General features: G+C 43.5%; 1 protein-coding gene across 6 annotated transcripts in view; it reads left to right on the top strand.

The window, feature by feature from the left end:
• Positions 1-20890, top strand: part of SDK1 (sidekick cell adhesion molecule 1) — a 393312-nt gene that overhangs the window by 341852 nt on the left and 30570 nt on the right. For 5 of the 6 annotated variants that reach the window (XM_048061197.2, XM_048061189.2, XM_013174878.3 and 2 more), the window contains 4 exons: positions 1785-1844; positions 3749-3850; positions 18481-18596; positions 20025-20211. In XM_048061197.2, the coding sequence (XP_047917154.2) occupies positions 1785-1844; positions 3749-3850; positions 18481-18596; positions 20025-20211 (465 nt within the window). The remainder of the gene's footprint in view (positions 1-1784; positions 1845-3748; positions 3851-18480; positions 18597-20024; positions 20212-20890) is intronic. The other variant, XM_048061203.2, reaches the window with a different exon arrangement.

Genomic DNA, 20890 nt, shown 5'->3' with positions numbered 1-20890 from the left:
GTGTCCAAGAGTGCTGGGGATAATTTGGGTTTTACACATTCAGAGTGAAGATGCTGGAAAATGCTATTAACTTCTGTATGATCGGCATCACTTGTAATGGTGCACTCTAATCTGTGCCATCATGCTTGAACTGATGTTCTGTCCTCCATGTACCCTCTGATTTCCTACTTTCTGCTGTCTCCACTGGATGATTACCCTGGTTCTTTGTTCTGCCATCAGATGAAAAAGAGGGGAACTTCATTTTCCTCTGCTTGCTATTTTCTAATTTTTTTTTTTATAATTGACATTTTGTTTTTCTCTTTGCAGTATAAGAAAACAGATGAGGAGAAATTTTAAGTAGCACTTCTAAAATTTTGAAGTGCTAGTCCCTGTTTTGGAAGAAAATAGCAAAAATGAGCAAGAAGGTGCATGCTTGCTGTGTTGGCCACTATTTTTTTTTTTTTTTTTTGGCTCACATGGAAAGAACCTTTCCAAAGAGAGGGAAGGGGATAATAGAAAAATGAAAAGGACTTTTAGACAAAGGATAGAAAGATAATCAGATGGAAGAATAGGCAGAATAAGGTGATGGGAGGTAAAGATGTGAGCACTCAGTAACCTTACATGTACAGCCCAGCAATGAGGCATGCTCAGGGCAGGACCAGCTTTTGTCCTGTTTGATGTCAGTGGAATATTCAGAATAAGATAATACTCTATGAGCAGCAGAATATGGCTGAGTAAGACTATTTTAATATCTTTTATTGACTTCCGTGTTTCCCTGAACCCATAAAAATGGTTTCTACAAAAGCAAGGATGATTTTTGTGTGGGTGTGAAAAAAGTGGATGTTTTAAATGTAGCATAAGCTTCTAACTCTGCCCTCGTTTACATCATCAGCTCTGAACGAGAGTCCTGGGAGAGTACAGAGTTTTAACCAGAGGAGAGAAGTAAAACTCCTATAGGTGTAGGGTGTGCACAATTGTTGTTTTTTGCATACAAAGCCAAATGATTGGTTGTGTGTTTTGTCATAAAATAATGACTTTGGATGCTCTCTAGTCTCATGGAGCTTGTAAAGCCTACTGTTTTCCTCTCTTCCCTCTTCTTGGCTGGCCCTGCAGCTATGTCCCTAATAGCTGTATAGTAGAAAACACCTTGCTGTACTTCTCCAGGGAGTCAAGAGAGAACAAAAGGGTTGGAGATGAGTATTTTAATATAAACTTCCCTCTTTCTCCTCATAATATGACAGTGTTAACCTTAGTACACCTCTGTTCCTCACTGACCTGCAGTTTTGCACAGCTTAGCATATTATTACAGTTTGTTCACAGCAGGAATGTTGAATTCTGTAAGTGAAACTGTGGGAAATCTAACATACATTTAAAGAATCAGGTCTTGTCCTATTGTAAGTGTTTGTTCTTTGTGGCCCGTGTTCCAGGTCTTTACCCTGCAGCTCCTCATGTTCTGAATTTTGCATGTTGAGAAATAAGAATGCAATACAGTGTTGAGAGATCCCCCCCTAGAAACTGTTTCCTTTTTACTCATTTATTCTATTTAATCTAGGAGTCAGAACATTTCTATGTTGTATATTTGTGAGATACTCTGTTTGAGGAGGAAATGAAAGAACCCGTGTGAGTGAGATGCTTTTGATGTGTTACAAGAGTGATGTGGTTTTATTGCCCTTCAAGGTATGGTCCTAAAGCTCAAATTGTGTATGTGTGCGCTGCATCATTTGCCTCTGTCTCTGCTGTACATCATTTGCAATAACTGTTTCCGTGCACTGTAACAAGCTTTCTGCTTTGCTTACCCTGAATAGCCCAAAGCAGCTTCAAGACAGTGAACAGCAGCTCTGCATTAACGACGTATGAATTAACACGTAAGTGCACATTGCCTTTTGATGAGACTCTTTTTAATGGCTCAAAATACAATATAGGCAAACTCCTATGGTTCTCCTCGGTGGATCTAGCAGAAATCAACACAGATTAATGATTCTGCTTTCTTGAGTTTCTTTTTCTTTAAGCTTTTGCTTTCCCTACATCAAAAGACATTGATGATGCAAGTAGGTAGCTGTTGTAAAAATGTGGCTGCTGGGAAGGTAAAACATTATTGACTGTAACAACCCAGTATTGCTGATGCTAAATGAATTTTGATTTGCTTGCTACATATTCTGCAGTCCATCTGAGTTTAGCTGTATCACATCATTAGTCTTATGATTCAAACATCGCAATGCTCAAGCTTTCCTTGGAGTATGAGGCCAGTTTAGAGAGGGCCCAATGAATTTATATGCGTCTCCAGAGGTGTTTTCAATTGGAAATGAATAAAATAGCATTCGACAGAGTTAAAAGGCAAGTTGCTTTGTAGTGATGATGGTTCACTAGATAGGTTTTGCCCAAGGCTTTTGAGTCACAGATTGTGATGGGCTAAAAAAAATATGAAACCCTATCCCCAGTGAAACTTGCATGCATGAACTCTCATATGTTCCATTTTCTTCCACATCCAGTTAACACTAAAATCTCCCTTGTGGCTTTTCATGGCAGCGATTAAAGTTTCTCTGTACCAGCTGCCTAGTACTATACTTCCAATCAAGAGCTATATATCTTACATTATTTTTTTTATTTATTAACACACTAGCAAAATGTTAGTGATGTATTGGATATCACTTACAGTATACCTGAGACCAGGGAATGATGCTGAACTCTGCGTCAGATAAAGGAGCAAGACACTTGTACACACTTCTGTGAAACTGAAACTTGAAGACCCTGTATGATTAGACTTATTGAACCTTACCAAACCAATGACATAGCATAACGGAGATAAGGGTACGATGTGATTCGTAGATAACAGAGAAAATTCATGGCAAGGGGAGAAATTTGGACCCCTGGCCGTACATGTCTTAATTCAATGATCATTTGAATACAGCAATTTATAGTATCGATCTTTTTCCTACTTTAATTTCACTGTGAAATATTTTTAGATGATTTTTTTTTTCTGATAGGATTGATTCTTTCATTCTGGAAATGCAAAATCTGAAACTGCTGAGCTGCTGCCTCATCTAATGATGTTGACACGGTTCTACTCCACCCCCATTTACATCGATTAATTACCCCCATATCATTGTGTTTTCTTGCCTTTTTCACACTGCTTTCATTCTTGTACCTCATCTGCAAGAGCAGTTTTTATATGCCAACAAAGAAATTGGTTGCCTGGTGGCCAAACAGAGCCCACACTTCAAATTCTACTTTCTCTTTGTGACTGATGCTTAAACTGTGATCGCTTTGAGGGAGCAAGATATACTTGAATATTTTGCATGGGACTGCGAGTTCCCTGCTGCAGCAGTGACATTCTCTAGCAGTGCAGCTGCTAAATGACTCACCAGGTGAAAGTCCCAGGGTTAGGCAAAGGCTTGAAGCAGTGCTCTGTCCTACCAGGAGAGGAAATTAAAATGAGCTCAAATGGTGAACATTCAAAGCAAAGTCCTGCCTTTTCCCTGTCACCAGGAATGACCTAGAGATGTTCCCCTAGCTAGTTACCCATCAGGGATGATCCTTCTTACTGGAGCAACAGAGTGAAGAAACACTGGAAAATCTTGTCATCTCATTGCAAAGATCTTTCTTAATTATGCGATTCCTGCTTTGATGTGTGTATTAAGGAAGGATGGAAGTAGACATCACACTGTTCTAAGGCTGTATTTCATGAGAGAAGTGTGGTAACAGAGTATAAGAAATGTCAATAAAGTAATACAGGGTAAGTAATAATATTTAATATAATTTGCATTTTCAGAGTTGAAGAAATACAAGAGATATGAAGTGCTGATGACTGTGTATAATGTAATTGGTGAGAGCCCTACCAGCACGCCAGTGGAAGTGTTTGTGGGTGAAGCAGGTAGGTAAAAAGAAAATAAATATTATTTTTTTTAAAGTGCCATCAAGTTCTGATATTCTCCAAACATTGGGAAAGGGCTGCTTGGAAAAATTGCACAGGCATGATCACTAACAGGTTTTCTGTAGCGTCCTCTCCTGGAATAGGTTGGCTCTGACAGCTTCTTGCCATTTGAAAGCCAGATGGTCTACAAGAATAAGGGAAGAGGGTGCATCTGAAAGAAAGAAGAGGAAATCTTTTTGGAGTCGCAGGAGGATGACTGTTCATACCAAATTAGCTTGAGGGGAAAATTGACTCAAGTTAAAGAAGTAAAAAGTAGAGCATAGGAAAGCCACAAGGGAAAAGAAACAAAACTGCAAAACAAGGGAGACTTGGAAAGCTGGTTCTTTTATTTTATAGCTCTGTAGAGACATTGCCTGTGCCCCACATCTTGCTGTATTTTTATGCTCTTGAAGTCAAGAAGACATTGTGTCCGGTTTAATGCTAGCTCTGGAGTCACAGATGATGATTACTCTCAAGAACATGCAGACTTCCTATGCCTGCATCCAGCTTCTACCTAAGCTGTGTTTCAGTGCACTATTCGTGCCATTACTTATTATGGCTGTAGTGCATGAATTCGGGCTGTATTTCTGAAGTGTAACTGGCTGATCAATTTTAAATCCCTCCATTGGAAGGCCAGAGGCAGAAATCAGGACAAGAGAGTTAACTAGGCACTTCTTTGAATGCTTTGTGGAACAGGTGATTTTGCAGAGCACAGATAACACACAGCTGAGGCTGTTCTTCTCGGTAACTCTAGCTGAGCAGCCAGCGCAGGACTGGAATAGCTGATGTCTTCCTCACAGCCCCAGTGGCGGTGCGGTATTTACGGTGACCCCAGCTGGAGAGAGACTGGTGCTGAAATAGTTGTTAGTTATGGTATCAATTTCTGCAGCAACATCTTTTGAAGCTTAAAACAAGAATAGGCAGCAGCATGCACCCTCCTGTTGTTCAGTCTGCTGCCGGGAACAAATCTGATTGCACTTTTGTTCTTCTTTCTCAAGGCTAGGATGTAAAAGTTATCAAACTCGGTGCTAATACATTTTGTTGTTATTCATTAAATATATTGCTCAAAACTCAGTAAAGCACAGGGTCTTTTTTAAACTCTGCTCAACCTTTCCATTTCAAATAAGGTGTACCAGTCGCTATCTTTCTCCAAAAACATCATAAATTAATCAGAGCAGCATGGTTCTGGAGAAACAGTTGGCAATATTTACATTTTTTCTAGTTTGCTGCTGCTCCAGCTTCCTTCTGTAACTGCAGCAAAGGAAGCCCCAAGTGGAGCCAACTGTATCTGGCTTCAGAATAGATTTTTGTTTCAGAACTAAAAATCTCACTGCTGCAAACTGAGCCAGCAACTACATTTCTACACGTGTACACAGCACAGAAAATCAGCTGGGGAAAACAAAGAGATGCTGGTATATCATGTCTCTCTTATTGTAACTCAGGGAACAGAACAGTGGAAGGAGCAAAACTTGGGAGGAAACAGATATGCAGGAGACCTTTCACAGGCAGGCAGGGCTGGTGTTTCTGAAGTTGTAGCATGACTCAGTGTGATTTGTAGAGATCCTGGATTTACCTCTGGTTCGGGACAATCTGGATTCATGCAGTAGAAGTGATGAACGTAGGAGCTTCCTGCAGATTTTCACACTTGTTGTGTGAAGTTACTATGCTTTGTTATATAACCGCTTCTTCCACCTCCAGAGCCGACTGTGATTTATGCTGTGAGCAAAGTGATTGGAGCTGGTACGGCAATTTAAGTTTTAAATTGACTTGTGACACCTTTGAGTTAAAGTGTGCTGTGGAAATACAAGTTTTTGTTATTGTTGTTTGCTTGATGTTCTTACCTGTGGTAAAGGCAGTTAAGTAGCAAGCTGGAAAAAATGGGTCTGCTTAGCTTTGACGATGGGTCACCCATGTGAAAAATAGAGAAATCTTTCTCAGTAAACAACAGATGCTGGCAATGTGATCACAGCACTGCACACAAAGTAACTGAAGGGGACCAGCCCTGGGAAGACCCTGGATAATTTAAGTGCAAATACTGTTAAATGGTGCTTTGTTTTGCTGTTAGGGTTGCAGTAATTCTGGTAGGTGTGAGAAGATTCCTTTCAGTTGTAGAAAGGAAAATACAGCATATGCCTTAAGGGGGAATGTGCAGTATTTAAGCCAGCACAGTGAAAATACCCAACTCTGTTGAATTCATGGTGTTTTGTACAGCATGGAGCATCCAAAAATCATACTGACGGTTGATGTGCTGTGCAGGATGAGAACAGTAAATGACCCGTCTCTGTCCAGTGCAGCCAGATAATCAGTGCAGAAGAAGAAGCATCCACAAATCCTTCCTTTGCTCTTGCCCTCTCCCCTGCTAGATTTGAAAGTTGTCCAATCGTTGTACCTGGATTTTTACGGTAAGAACTCAAGTGAGCAATGGAGCCCCCTAACAAACTCAGAAATAAATAAACAAATAAATACACCATTAAAACCATCCTTCTGGCAGTTTTGCAAATCAAACAAGTAAAAAGCACCAGAACGAGGAGTTTCTTTCGAGCACGTTGTTCAGCCGTACCCAAACCAGCATCCTCCTCAGGCAATTCGTGTGCTCAGCTCTCGTTTGGGTCTGACCGAGGGGTAGAGAGAGATTTTGGGAGCTCCATGAGAACAACCTGCTGGTAGGCGAAGGGCCAGACGTGAATGACAGCTCCTGTATCCTGAGCAGCCGGTTAAACTAAGGGGCTGGATGCAAGCAGGCTTTGTTTTGTTTTGTTTTGTTTGCTATAGGTGGACCAAAACTTTTCTCCCAGCAGTTTTCTCCCATAAGATGAAACAACCCAACGAAGGCTCCATTTTGTGTGCTGTCTGCGTGTTTGCAAAACTCCATGATGTGGAGAGCAAACCTTCCCCATGCCAGGAGTTCGGGCAGGGACTGTGCAGTGCACGGGAGAGCACTGCACTGTCTGGTCCCTCTGAGCAGAGCCGGTGCTGTCCCCACCTGCATCGAGCCTCTGGATTCCTCCCCTGCACGGCCTTAAGCTCCATGTAGTAGGTAAATGGGTAAAAAAAAAAAAAAAAAAAAAAAGCCTATTTAGATCTGGCTGCAGCTCTGCCCTGCTCGTTAGAGAGCCACGTGCAGCTCCTGACAAACGACAGAAAAACTGAAAGCCGCCACTTGCAGAAACGAGGAAGGGAGTTGCAGCCCCTTCGGCAAGCCCCCCCTTTCGCCTTGTTAATTCATTTAACAGTTGAGCTGTCAGGGACTCCGGCTTTGATTGGGAAGGCAGTGAGTGTTCAGCGAGAGTCTGGGTACTGATAGTCGTCCCAGCCCTAAATGCAGCTGCTACCAGAGGTGCTGTTCTGCTTGACTGAAATTAAGACCCTGTTAGAGCAGCCACTACATCAAGTGCATTATTTTACCAGCTTGCTGTCGCTATCTGATTGTGTGGTGGGCTCTGGAGTTCAGGAGGCTCCACCACCTGCATTTTAATTAAACAGAAATCACAGGTTTGGGGCACGCATGCCTCACCTAATTTGGGATGGTGAATAAAATGGAAGGCGGCAATACAAATCCTGCAGTAACGAGCCTGCAGCCTCCAGTGCTTTTCCTATATACTGCAAAGCTGTTCTGGATGAAAAATAATGGAATTCATAATTTCTTCCAGCAGCTGCTGCTGGAGAAGAGCGTGTGTATGTGTGGAGAGGAGGTAGCAGAAGGGGTGAAGTACGCTGAGAGATGCTTGGCTTTGAACAGGTTGTAAATCCATTCGTGTGGAGAGGGGAGTGATGTGTGTCATTATAACTGATGGTGACACTGGTGACCTTCAGAATTCACAAGAACTGATGAGGCTGGTTTGTTGTTCTTTTTAATAATGTTCTTTTTAATAATGATCTCTGAGAGCTCATTCTGCTAAGGGAAAGGGAAGGAGCGACGAGCTGGGAAACGGAGATCCCCTTCTAAGAAGTACTCCGCTGAAATGCTGCTTTGGTTGCTAACATCGGAAAAGCAGGTTTCCTCTCCGTCTTACTTTCATCAAAGTGAAACCATAGCTTAGAAAGGAACAGGAGTGGGACAGAAGGATGACTGCTTCTCTTCTCTTACACTCTTCAAAAACTTGAATTTACCCCTTGATGCAAAGCTTGCAAATGCCAAAGTATTTTCATCTCTTCCTGCAGGCCTCATTCTTGTCGTGTGTTCGTACAAAATACCTTACGTGGTCTCGCCTCCCTGTTCTAGGTCACTTTCTGGAGAAGGGAGTCCCTCAGCTCTACCTCGGGCCCCCTTTCTCTTCCAGCACGGAAGCTTTATCTCCTTCTGTGCCCCAAACGTAGCTGAGAAGATGCTGTACGGAGAAGTCCCCTGCGCCTCCTTGTTAACAGCCTACAAGAAGAATGACAGCATTTCAACACATTAGAACTGGCAGCTTCAGTCAGTCTGCTGTGGCCCCCTCGGCTGTTTTCTCCTATCTGTCTGGGACACGTGCGTTCTGCCTCTCAGTGGCTGGCTGTGCCTATGCAGATAGGCTCCGCGTTGCTGCTGGCACAGCTAGAAGAACTGGGTGGGCATTTCCATCCCAGACTCCACTGAAGGAGGGAAGAGAGGGATTATCGTGGCCATTTCACACTGCAGTCGTCTAAAACCTGTCAGCCTAGGGACAGTATCTTCCCTTGATAAACAAAAGGGGAGGGAGGGAAGCTATTGGAAAGCGGTATAATAAAGAAATCACTGGTTTCGCTTTCTTCAACTTTAAACAAAGGGATTGACCTTCCTTGGCATTTTGGAAGTGCCAAGCCTTTGATATGTTAGGGTATTTGCATTTTAATTTTTGACAATTCTGAACATCAGCAGAAGGCTACTTTTGGGGGATGGCAGGGTGTTTGAAACATCGATTTTACTTTCCCTTCATCTTCAATATAAAAAATCTTGCAAAGCTGTTGCAGTAACAGGCATGTCCTGCTCCAGGCTTGACACTGGGTTTTCATCCTGTCCCCAGTGCCTTTCTCTCTAAGCCACTGAGCTCGGAGTTAAAGATCCAAGCGAGGTTCACCAACAACGTGCTAAAAGAACAGAGTAAAATCAGAGCAGAGCAAGGAAGGAAAACTATAGGAAGATGCTGGGGGAAAAAAAAGTGAAGAGACCTCTCCCACTGCGAACAGGATATAAATCTCTTTTCTGCTTCTCTTGCATTACTGGAAGCCATTACAACTCCATCCCCTAAATCCCAACAGCACTCCCTTTCAGACAGCAGGATCAGCCACTGGGTAGATCATATCAGTACTTTGTGGTGTATTTTAAACTCCAGACTCGCTGTATACGTGGTTTCCACTTGGGGCTTGTCTGCAGCTAGTCCAATTTGGATTTGTTGTTCCCATCACTGCTCCACTGGTGGTAATAGCAGTATAGATAGCACTCAGTTGCATTATCTAATCCTGCAGGGTTATGACAGCATAGTAAAAAATAACAAACTAAAGCGTGCCTACATTAGAGCATTAGTCGTTGCTTGTTACCGGTGGAGCTGCACTGCTGGGGAATTATGGATATGAATTTCCTCGATAAACCTTAGCTCCATTTCCTACTCCAATTGGCTATTTTTGAAGGGTAATTTTAAGTTCTTAATTTGTATATAGATGAGTGCAGAGGTTTCAGAATTAAACTTCAGAATTTGGTAACTTAGCTCAGTAGCTGATCTTAGAACGGTAAAACAGAAAGTAACCGTGCCAGTGTGAGTCTGTGGAAGAAGTGTCCTTAATGTCAACATGTCAAAAAGACATCCCTGCAGCTCTCTGGAGACTGAAATCTAATGTCAAGGCAGAAGGAAGCAGACTCTAAGTGGGAGTTATACTGCTGTCAAAGCAAGTTATTCTGCCATACAGGAAAAGGAATTTTAAGAGAATTTACTAGAAAGCAGTGGCCAGATTGAGACATAGATTTGATGGGTTTATTTGACATCTTTAATTCTCCATTGATGATCCAGAAGCTCCCTAAAATGATTTGCAGTGTTTTCATGCTGCAAGTAAAAGCTGAATGTGCGCCTCATTAACAGCTCATTAAGTTGTTAATATTGGTCATAAGCAGCCTTTGGTACAGCACAATGCTTTATACAGTGCAGCAGCTCCTGCCTAGCTCTGGTTTAATTGCCTCTTTTTATCACATCTCAATGTGGGAAAGATGTTTCTGTCCAACCAAAAATCTAATCAGGTTTTGATCAACTGAGCTTCCTTATCTCTTCCACTGCTATTGCTGGCGTAGGTGGTGTTGGGCTGCAATTGCCACGCGATGTTTTGCCCAGATGATGAACTTCTGTCTCGCAAACCCACCAATTTGATGTCGATTTCAGCACTGACCGTAGCCTGAGACAGACGTACTATCTGTACTTGAATTCATCATCAGGACTCCTGCCTTTGTTCTGTAGCTGGTGCAAGCAGCAGTGGGAGCGATAGGACAAATTGGCCGTTCACAGTTCTGCTGCGGTGTTATATGGCCTGTGAAGAGCTGAGTGCGGGGACATCCCTGCGCAGAGGGCAGAGGGATGAGAAGTCTGATCGTGTATGCAGAGCCTTACTGAGCTGACAGCAGAGCTACTCCATTAAAAGCAAAGGAATTAACCTTCCTTTCAAAAACATGAGCAATCTGTAATAAAGTAAAATGGACCATAAATTGCGCTGGTAAAGAAGTGGGGAAGCCCCTGGCTGATAACTCATATTCAAGCAGACCCAAGCTAGAGTTGGAGTATTTTTGACTAAAGGGTTATAATGCAGCCAGATTTGTTTACTCTAATTGCACAGTCCTGCTCTGCTTGTTTTGCTTCATCCTGGGATACGTGAGCAAAATGTAGCTTTTTTCACACGGGTCTCAGCTCCCGTGGCTTTGTCTCCACTGGATGGCTTTGCTGTGAAGCCAGCTGTAGAGATGCACAGTTGGTTTTCTCTTCTGACATCTGTTTGCTGTATCCATCGTCAGTCATGGTACTGAAGGCATTTCAGGTTGCCTGTTGTAGACTGAAAGCAAAAAAAATGCCATTCTTATTATGAAAGTATGAATTAGCAATATTCTAAAACATTAGGGCCGCAAAGATCAAGACACTAACATGGTATCAGTGATAGAAGACCACAGTAATGAATTCACAGATACTATGATTGTAAAATAAACTAAGAGAAAACTTTCACTCAGAAGTTTAGAAGATATAAATTTAGACTCTCTCTCTCCAGGACCATGGGATTACACTCCTCAAAGGTTTCCCTGGGGTTCCCTGACCATTGCAATCTGTAAATCCTAAATTAATCCCTCACTGGAGGTCAACTATACGACTTGCTTCAAAAGCCGCAGGGAAAGGTTATCTCAGTAGCAGATCTTGCCTGCTGAGTTTGACTTTTTTTGATACAGCTTTTAACGTTTGGGATATGGCAAACCCAGTGGAGATCCACCCTAATTATTAGATATGTTCTCCTGACTTTAGGGGAGCATAAGGAGTTGTCGGCGCTTATTAGGCTGCAGTAGGTGCTGCTGTTAGCGAACACTAAGTGGGTGCTTTTTGTCTGCTGCCATGAACTTGTGGTATTATGATATTAGTGTGTGGGATTAACAAGTTATAATGAGAGGAATATGAGTGTAAATGGTGGAGTCGTCGTCTCAGGTATCAGCCTGAGAGATGGTCTGAAGTGAGTAGCGTTGCTGCTGTCTAATGGACGGACTTTTTTAAGAGAACTGAGAGTGGTACTTTCCCACATGGTGCTGCTCCCACTCCTGGTGCAAGTGGGAGAGGAGTTGGGCTGGAGCACCAAACACTCGGCAGTCCTTCGCCACCTCGTGCATCCTTGAACAACCTTCAGTACCTCCTTGGGGGGTGAATCCTGCACTCATCAGAGCTGACACTGCTCCTAGTTACACAACTTTCACACTGGGTTAGCTCCACTTGCTTTAGTGGAACTAACCCTAATTTACATTGATGTGAGAAGGGATTTCAGCGTGTGGGTTTACACCAGCATGTTTGCTTGCGCATACCTAATGCATGTCAGACTCCTGCTGTTCCTGCTCGTGGGTCTATCTCTGCTGACTGATGGGTTGCCTTTGTGTGAGAATATTCTTGTTGAGAGAGAGAAAATAGAGAAAAAAAAGCATATTTTATTATTTTCCCCTTCCCGTTTTAACCACCTGTATGCCCTTTCCAGAGGCAGTCTGACAGTTTTGTAAGGGCTTTACTTCTGGGTCGGTTGTTCTCGGTCTCTTGATGGATAATCTCAGTATGCAATGTGATAGCCTATTTTAGGTTTTTATTAGCTAAGTAGAACTGCGGGCTTCAGCAAAAGCCAAGTGTGTAGCTTTTGTTTGCAGGGTCTATTTCACAGTACCGCTCTACAGTGTGCGCCTTGGTTTAGGCATTGTGCTGTGAACACAGTAACTTTTCCGCATCACTCGGATCATGTCTGCCCCAGGAACATCCTGGATTGCACGTAGCTCATTGGGAAAACTGAGCTCCGTGTTAAAAGATCAGCAATCACTACACCAGTGTTTTCACCACTGCTGGAAGAGATGGTGAGGGAGAGGATGAGAATTACTTCTGCTTGATTCACTTGCCAGTTTATAAAGGTTCTTCATGAATAAGTCATATCCGTGGAGGTTTCCTCAGAACACGATTGCCTCCTTAGTTTGAAAAAATGGCATTGGCAGATAACCTCCTAGAGTCTGGGCCCATGGAAAGAATACCCATTTCTAGTCCTTGTTTCATTTCAATGTTTTTTTTCCAATACGTGTGGTGAATGTGATCTCTCCTTTAACCACCTGCATCCCTCTATATACCACTCCAGAAGGCTGACTGTATGCCTAGACGATGTTGGGAAGCCCTCCAGTGCTTAGCAGAGAAGCTGGGTGTGTTACTCTTGGGTATCATTAGCAGCTGCTTTTATTTACAATTTTTCATGACCTTAATAACCTTAGAAATGTGATGTGGTGAAACATGGCTACTGCATAGCACGTAGTATACAGGCAGGGGGCAAGTCTTTGCCTACCCAGATAATAAGGTACAGAGGAAAGTAGTGGTGGGTGCTCTAGGTTCCTCAGATCCCCATTCTGACAGCTTTTCTTTCCCCTCACCACCCCTTCTTTCCCACCAAGGTAGGTTTGTCTTTCTTTCTTTTTTGGCTCGATTAGACTGTGCTCCCTCTTCAACAGTGCTGGCGAGGGTGAAAGAGTTCTTCTTCAGGTTAGTCTTGTATCGACTTCTCTTGGTCTCTTGTACGCTAGGAAATGTTTCAATCTCTCTAACACTGATCTATGCAATCTTGTAAATCAGCACATAATTCAACACCCTGAAGAACGGGTTATTTCCTACTTAAAGCCGGCTGTTTCCAGCTGCCCTCCAGTAGGAGGTTGGGCTTCTCAGAGGTAGGGGAGATCAGAGAGCTCCTTTTCTCAGACTCGGGTCAAGTCACAGGGCGACACAAGCCTGTCGAGGCTGGTAACTGGCAGAGCACTAGGTTTTGGTGCCAAATTGTGATGCCTGAATACAAGAGTAAGAGCATCATCAGGTCCGGTGTTAGCAAACAGAGTTGTGTCAGAGGGGTTAAGGATGTCAATATATGTGCTTTTGAATGTGGATCTGCCTGTCCTACTGCATCTGAAATACATCTGAGTAGCCCCAGAAAGAGCAGCTCTTGGGGGGGAAAAAAAAAAAAATATGTACTTCCATCACAAAATGTAGCCTTGCTTAAAACAGGCAGAAATTGGTGGGAAACATCTTTTACATTCTAAATATAGCTTGTACTGCCTTGTCACAGCAGAAAGCAGCTTCACAGTTGCTGTTTTTGAAGCACAATTAACTAATTGTTATTGAACTAATCAGCATAGCTCACACAGCATTCCTAATGGCACAGAGGTACTGCCGCACAGAGGAAGCGTTCCTCGCTCCCACCTTTCTTTCACAGGCACTGTAAGAAAATGGCCAATAAGCACAGAATGTTTTTCTCTCATGCTGTTTTTCCTTCGTGGAAGGAATGACTGCAAACATTTGCAAATACACCCCTTTGTTCTTTCTCGGGAGGATACCATCCTTGTGTTTCTTCTCTAAGCCCAGACTGCAAGAAAGCCTCTTACATTTCCCTTTGCCCATTCTGCTGATCAGCCTCAGCTGTTTTATCTTGTGACCTTCTGTTTGTTTTGTTGTGTTTGGCTTTTTATAATCCACTTAACAGTTGCTTATCTCTGCCATAACTTGAGGGCAGCGGCTGCAGAGGGAGCAGGAAGGATCTGTTCTCCATCCCACTGCAGGAACAGAACTTCAGTGCAGCGAGGCTGGCTTTGGCCAGACGTTAAGGAAAACAAGTAACCCAAGAGTATGTTTTAAGAGTTATTAAAATAGACAGAGTCAGTGTGGGGATGGCAGAGGAATTTGGAAAGGGGTCAGTGGCCAAGATTACACGAACATCTGACCAGCAGAGCTGAGCCCAGTGTGATGCAGGAGGCTGGATTGTCTGAGCCCTCTCAGGATCCTTTCCAGATCCGTTTTCCAGAACCGCGTGTGCCAGGAACCAATGTGTAAACCTGGGAGGTGCTGCGTGTGCGTGCTGTAATTGTGAGCTTATGCTACATTAAATACTGCTGTGTCTTCTCTCTTGTTGTAGGGAGAAGGTAGATAAGATTACAGTTGATATGCTAGAACACGCTCCAACCACCCCTCCATTAGAATGTGTAGACATACAGATTAGAGGCTTTTAGGGCCTGGAGCTGTCTCTTTATTCTGTGTTTATGCAACACATTGTGCAATGAGATTCTGGCCTCTAGGTGCTAGCACCAAAATGCAAATATATTGATTACTAGGGAATAAAAGCAGGCATGTTCACAAAAGCATGCTTTGATGAACTGGGGTGGGGGGGAAATGCTTGCTAGATAGAAAAGGATCAGAGGTCTTTATAGAACAGAAATTTGCTTGGGATTCTTTGGAACTGTGGGATCAAGCTGATGCACAGAAAATCTTTGGTCTCTTTTGCTGCCTTTTTTTTTTTTTTGTCTGCACGTTTATTTAAATGGCATGAGTATCGGGGCATCTTGTCCCAGACTTGTCTGTGAATTGCCTGACATAATGCTGGCATTATTTAAGTAATTGGAAAGACAGTAGAGGAGAAGTCTTTCGCTACCCAGAAATTTGAGCAGATGCAACAGCAGCAAGGAATGCTTTATAAAAACAGTTATTAAGTTTACCCGATGAATCACAAGGATTTGTAGCCTACCTGTGGCAACTGTCACTAAGAAAAGGAACAGCACTTTCATATTGATGAAAAGCTCATGGTGCCACACAGCCCAGAAAGCAAATATCCCAGGCAAGCAGGGAGAAAAACTAAGGTGAACCTTCTGCGGTGCATGGAGATCTAGTGCAGAGCCACTGGGGATTTTAAGCACCTTCTTTTTAAAGGTTATAAGCATTTCCAAGCTCAAATTGTCTGCAGCATGAGCAGAGGCTGTTCAGTTCAAATGCAAAATGAGGACATTGATAAGTTTAAATCTGGATTTAGATGTGTAACTTTTTTAATGCGTCCATTTTCACTCATATTGCTCTAACTCCAGATAGACTTGTTGTCTTTTCACAACCCTGCCAACATCAACCCAGTCCGTAGCTGTTGTTATTTTTACTAATTACTATACAAGGCTTTTCTCCTTACTTTTTGACTGAGAGTTTCAAGGAGATTATCTTAAAGGTGAATTGAAATCCGGTAAGAAAAGAAATGTTTGCAAATATCTGCATGAGATTCCAAAGCAGGATACGTGCAGAGAATTAGATTTCAGGAACGCATACATATTTTTCAAGGAAAGTGAAATGCTTTCCACCTGCCACGACCTGAATTTGGACCCTCGGGGGTCTATGTCACTCCTGCTGTAGTTGATAATGTCACTAACACATAAAGCAGTGTGAGGTATGAGGCTTTAACCTCGCTTTTTATGTATTAGTGATTTCAACAGCCATGAAGAAAATCAGAGCTCAGTAATCTTGAACTGCATTCCTAGAAGGTAAAAGGCTTTTGAATTCACTTTTAAGATGCATTCACTTTTATTGGCACAGGCTGTCCATACGTTCAGTGAGTGGTTTGGGGTTTCAAGCAGGTAGAGTCTTTAGGGATGTGTTTCTTCCTTTTTAAAATATTTCATTTCACTGTTAGTGTAATGTGCTGTGTGCACAGAGCCGCAGCAAGAGTAGGTAGCACTTTTCTGCTGTCCCTTGCTGTCAACAAGAAATCTGTACTTAGAAGAGGAGGGACACATCAGCCTTTGAAAGTTGAACACAGGGACAGACACACAGGGCACAAAACCAACACAATTTGCATGTTGTTGAGGCTCTGGGGTGGTGAAATGTCTTTTTTCCACTGTCTTTTATTTTTTATTTTTCCCCTCCCATCAAATTTTCCACCACCGTGCCAGCAGAAGTGCAGTTCCAGCAGCGAGGGTGTCAGTGGAGAGTGATCACTGGCAGTTTTTAACCATTGTGTTTCTTAGACGTGCTCTATAAAAAGGGTTTGAGGAAAAATGGTGTTTTTGTGGCAGCAGGCTGCACACGCCGGCTCTTCTAATGGTCGCAGCTCGGAAGCAGCAATTGTTCCAGGCTGGTGTGTAGGATCCAAAGAAAAATGCTATTGCAGACACTGCTTCAGACCTGGGTATTGAGAGCACTTTGAAGCTGTCAGCTCAGGACAGACAGTAGTGTCACTACCCAGAAAGAAAATACATTGCTAAAGTGATCCATTTTCTTGTGATTGTACATATTCCTGTTTCCTGAGCATGTCATCATCTGCAGATCTCTGAGATGTATTTTCAGGTTTGTATTATGTGGTCGCTTTGGCTTCGCACTCTGTTATGTGCTGTGAAAGTCTCAAAATCCTGAGATTTTTGGTCCTTAGCAGCACTACATTGCAGTGAATGCAGCCAGCAAGCCAGCTAGCTGCTCCCTTCGATACCCCAGAGAAACGGAGGAAGGCAGGGCAGCAATTAGATGAGAGCACCCCTGTGAACAAGCCAAACCTATGTTTTACTGACAGTCATTGTCACCTCGTGTGTTCGGTACATCCAGCCAAAAAAAGAAACAAAAAAAATATAACAAACAAATAGTTTTAGCTGAGCACTGGGATAATGGCTATTTTCAATTTTGCCTTACACATTTTAATTGTACAGCAATAATTTTGCAATAGAGTTGCCGGTGGCAAACATGCAAAAGACATGAACTTTATTTATGTTTTGGATTATTAATGTGGCTGTTAAAATTCCTCCAGTTAGTTTTGATTGAATTGTTTTTTTGTGCGATTCTGTCGTTTAATGGAGCGGTAAATAAGAATTTCTGATAATGAGCCCAAGCATCTGTCACAACAACCTGGCGCTGGTTATTAACATTTCCATTAACGGCAGGGTGGGCAGTGATAATATGGAAACCACACAGTTAGAACAAAATAAATAGTTGGTGTCAGGCTGAGTGGGTGTTAATTACTATTTTATTTTATAACGCTGGGGGGAGGGAGTATCGGTAGAAAAGTGTGACTTATGAAGGTCATTCCCTCTAAAGAAGGAAGTCTCCAGAGGAACAGATAACCGGGGCTATCTTACTTGAGTAGTGAATGTTTTATCACTTCTATTTATGGCCCGTAAACAGGCAGAGAGAAAAGAGGCAGCTTTCTCAGGTAGGCTGGGTGAAGGCTGCAGCACCATGAGCACAGAGGAAGGGGAAGCGTGCCCTTTGCCCTGCTCTTCCCTTCCCACTTCTGGAGTTTGAACATGACACGCTTCGGCATCTCTCCTGTAAACAAAACGTGCTGTTTTGTTAAGATCTGCTGGAGGCAGAGGCAGCAGGTCTGGAAAGCAGACCTTGCTAGCCACTGGGGAGGAAAATCCACCTGCACTGAGTTGGATCCCAACAAAAGGGAAAGCTGGTGTGACCCAGGTGCGCTTGAAGGAAGCCAAAGATTAGTTTTCTTGCACAGCACAATGCAAAGAAGTGCCACGGGGAGCCCAGAGGGTCCGGTACGTGTAGGTGTAATGAAATCAGGGCTAACAAGTAGCAAGCTGAAAGCCATTCTGTCATACATAAAATACTAGTACTAGTATTAGTACTAGTATAATACAATACTAGTTGAATCGATTAGTATCTGGTTTGGGAGGTGGCTTTCAACAGCATTTTGGCCTTCATTCTCAGGCTGCTACAAAGGCCTGTAAGAAAGGCCGGGCTGCCGGTGCGAGGGGCCTGCCTTGCTCCCACAGTTGCTTTCAAGACTGTTGTTGAGGAGCCCAGCGTCGCTGCCAAAGGCAAGCCTGAAACGTTACCACAGAATAAAGAAAAGATTGGCTTTTATTTCCCAAAGCTGCTGACAGGATTGAGTTTGTTCACTGTCTAACCTGGTCTGTGTGAGACAGAGCATCGCGCTCTCTGGAGGCTCGGCAGCTTCTCGGTCCACGCGCGCTGCCGCTTTATACCCGAGACTTCCCCGCGATGCTGACGCCTCCAGGGCCAGCTCTGTTAGCTGGCTGGTGGCATAAACAGAGTTTGTCCTGAGTCCTTCTGCAAATGGAACACCGCAGCCTGGATATGAACTAGTTCTGCTTGTCACTATTAATTCTTCTGTCCTCCTCTCTCTAGCTCCAGCGATGGCCCCACAGAACATCCACGTAAACTCCCTTTCTGCAAGCCAGCTGGAGCTCACCTGGGACCCTCCTCCTGCCGACAGCCAAAATGGGAATATACAAGGCTACAAGGCAATACTTCTGCTTCTGCTGGTTTCATTTGTCTTGCTTGGCTTTGCTCTTACTTGTAAGATAGCTCTACAACTACAGCTGCCCTCACTGCACAAGGCAAATTAAAACAGAATTCAGACTGCAGTGTGGAAATGGCACTGTGTCCTGAGATCTAAAGAAAGAGAATGAGGCAGGGGAAAGGGGGGAGAAAAGGAAAAGAGTGTTGCTATTTGCAGAGAAAGGAGAGCATGGGGAAACAGGGCATGCAGACAGGGAGGCAGCTACACTTATTCAGGCAACGTATCTGCTCCAAAAAGCAACAGACACAGCAGAGCTTGGGGCAAAAAAGTATTGAAGAAAACTAACTGAGCTTTCTATCTATCAATTATTCCAAAGCTATTAGGAAAAGCAGTACTTCCTCCAAGCTAGAAGCTTGAGCCAGGTCAGATTTCACAAGAATTATTTCATTTCCTTAACTTTAACAAAATTAAATCATAGTATTAATTGCATTTGGTTCATAGGAGACAAGGACGTTGCACAGGCATGTTGTTTAGCTTCTCCAGCAAGAGAATGGACCCTCAGAGAGTGGAAATGGGCAAGTCTACAAACACTGGAGCTTGGCTTGGGTTCAGTGTCTGGCTCTGCCTCTCTCCATGAATTTAGATCCATAAGCGAAGAAAAGCCAAGCCAATGTGAATAATCTGGCATCCCTTCTTGGCAGTAACAAGCAACCTTATATATCAATTCATGTTCTTTTCCTTTTCTATGTATATAGATGGCTCTAACAGCTTGGATTGTAGAGCCAAGGTAGAGTCTTGCCTTGGCTCATTCTTTCAACTTTTTGGCTTGCTTTGGCTTGTTGTAATGCTCTCCGTGCCAGGCCTGTCCAATAAGTAGGGCTGGCACTACTTTTCTCTTGGAATCATCTTCTCCAAAGCCTAATTTTATGGCATTGGGATAAAAATTATGTAAGGCGAGAATGGGGAAAAGTACCTCAAGGAACTTTAGGGAAAGTCTTTATTACCCTCTTCAGGAAGGCATTTGCTTGGCTGTCCTATGAATACAAATGGTGAAACTTGTGTGCGTAGGGAGGCAAATTATGGGAGCATTGTATCAGGGTGCCAGTGCTGACAGGCAGCTAGCATTTTAGGGAGAATTCAAAATCTGACCTGTCATTGCTGAGCTCTGGCACCTCCTATCTATTGTCATTAGGCCACATTCTTCAACTTGTGCTCTATTTTTGAATGATGTATTCAGCTACGTGGTCACAGGGGTCAGGGTAATTTCCAAAGGAAAGGAGAAGATTGAGCCCGTGGTAAAAAGTGTTAGCATCCCATTTAATAGAGGAGTCCAGAGCAAGGCTGCTCCATCTTCCTGATCTTTTACAGCTGTAATGTTGGGATGTTTTAGAGGTGTAGGAGATGCTAAAACATCTCACTCTTCCAACAGATTTATTACTGGGAGAGTGAAGTCCAAAATGACACAGAGAAAGTGAAGGTTCTTTTCCTTCCGGAGACGACCGTCCGGCTCAAAAACCTGACCAGCCACACGCAGTACATGGTCTGCATTTCTGCCTTCAATGCGGCCGGGGATGGCCCGAGGAGCAGCCCCTCGCAGGGCAGGACACACCAGGCTGGTATGGGATTGCTTTCTTGCCTCAAAGCATGGACTTGGTGGTCATCAGCACGTAACTGGGCAGCAGCTGGGGTGGTTGTCCAGGAGGGTACTGGTGTTTAGAGTTATCTTTAGGTGGGTCATTACATTATAGTGGTTGTGGAGGGGGAAAAAGAGGGATCAGAAAAGGCAATCGTGGGAAAGGGAACAGTGCAGCGGAAGCTAGGACAGGCAGAATGACTGGTCCCTCTGCAAGCTGATCCAGAATGAAACTGTCTGTGGATCTCTTTGTGGCCTCTGCTATCACATCTGAAAATCTAAACTTGTCTACAGAGCCTGGAAATTCCCCAAGCAGTCTTGTGAGAGAAGTGCTGTGATTTTTGCAATTCATCTTTTTTTTTTTTTTTAAGCCACACAGGCTGAGCTGTGCTGGATGTGACCGCAGTGGGAGCGCTCCAGCAGTTCAGCAGGCAGCACCGATGTGGCTGGCCATGAGGAGGAAGCATGCACTTGAGCTGTGTGCTCACTTAGTGCCCTTCTGTCTCTCAGCCCTGCAATTCTGCTGCTCTTCTGAGGGAGTTAACTTGAGAAATCCCAGCATCTGCAACACATTTCCACCAGAAATAACAGGGAGATATCAAACATGTAAATGCTGCAAGTTTTCAGAAATCAGCAGCTAGATAGAGAGCAAAGACAAACTT

This window comes from Anser cygnoides, chromosome 15, assembly GCF_040182565.1.
Source record: "Anser cygnoides isolate HZ-2024a breed goose chromosome 15, Taihu_goose_T2T_genome, whole genome shotgun sequence".
Lineage (NCBI taxonomy): Eukaryota > Metazoa > Chordata > Aves > Anseriformes > Anatidae > Anser > Anser cygnoides.
Note: the sequence above shows the minus strand (reverse complement) of the source record. Positions and strands in the feature narration are given on the sequence as shown.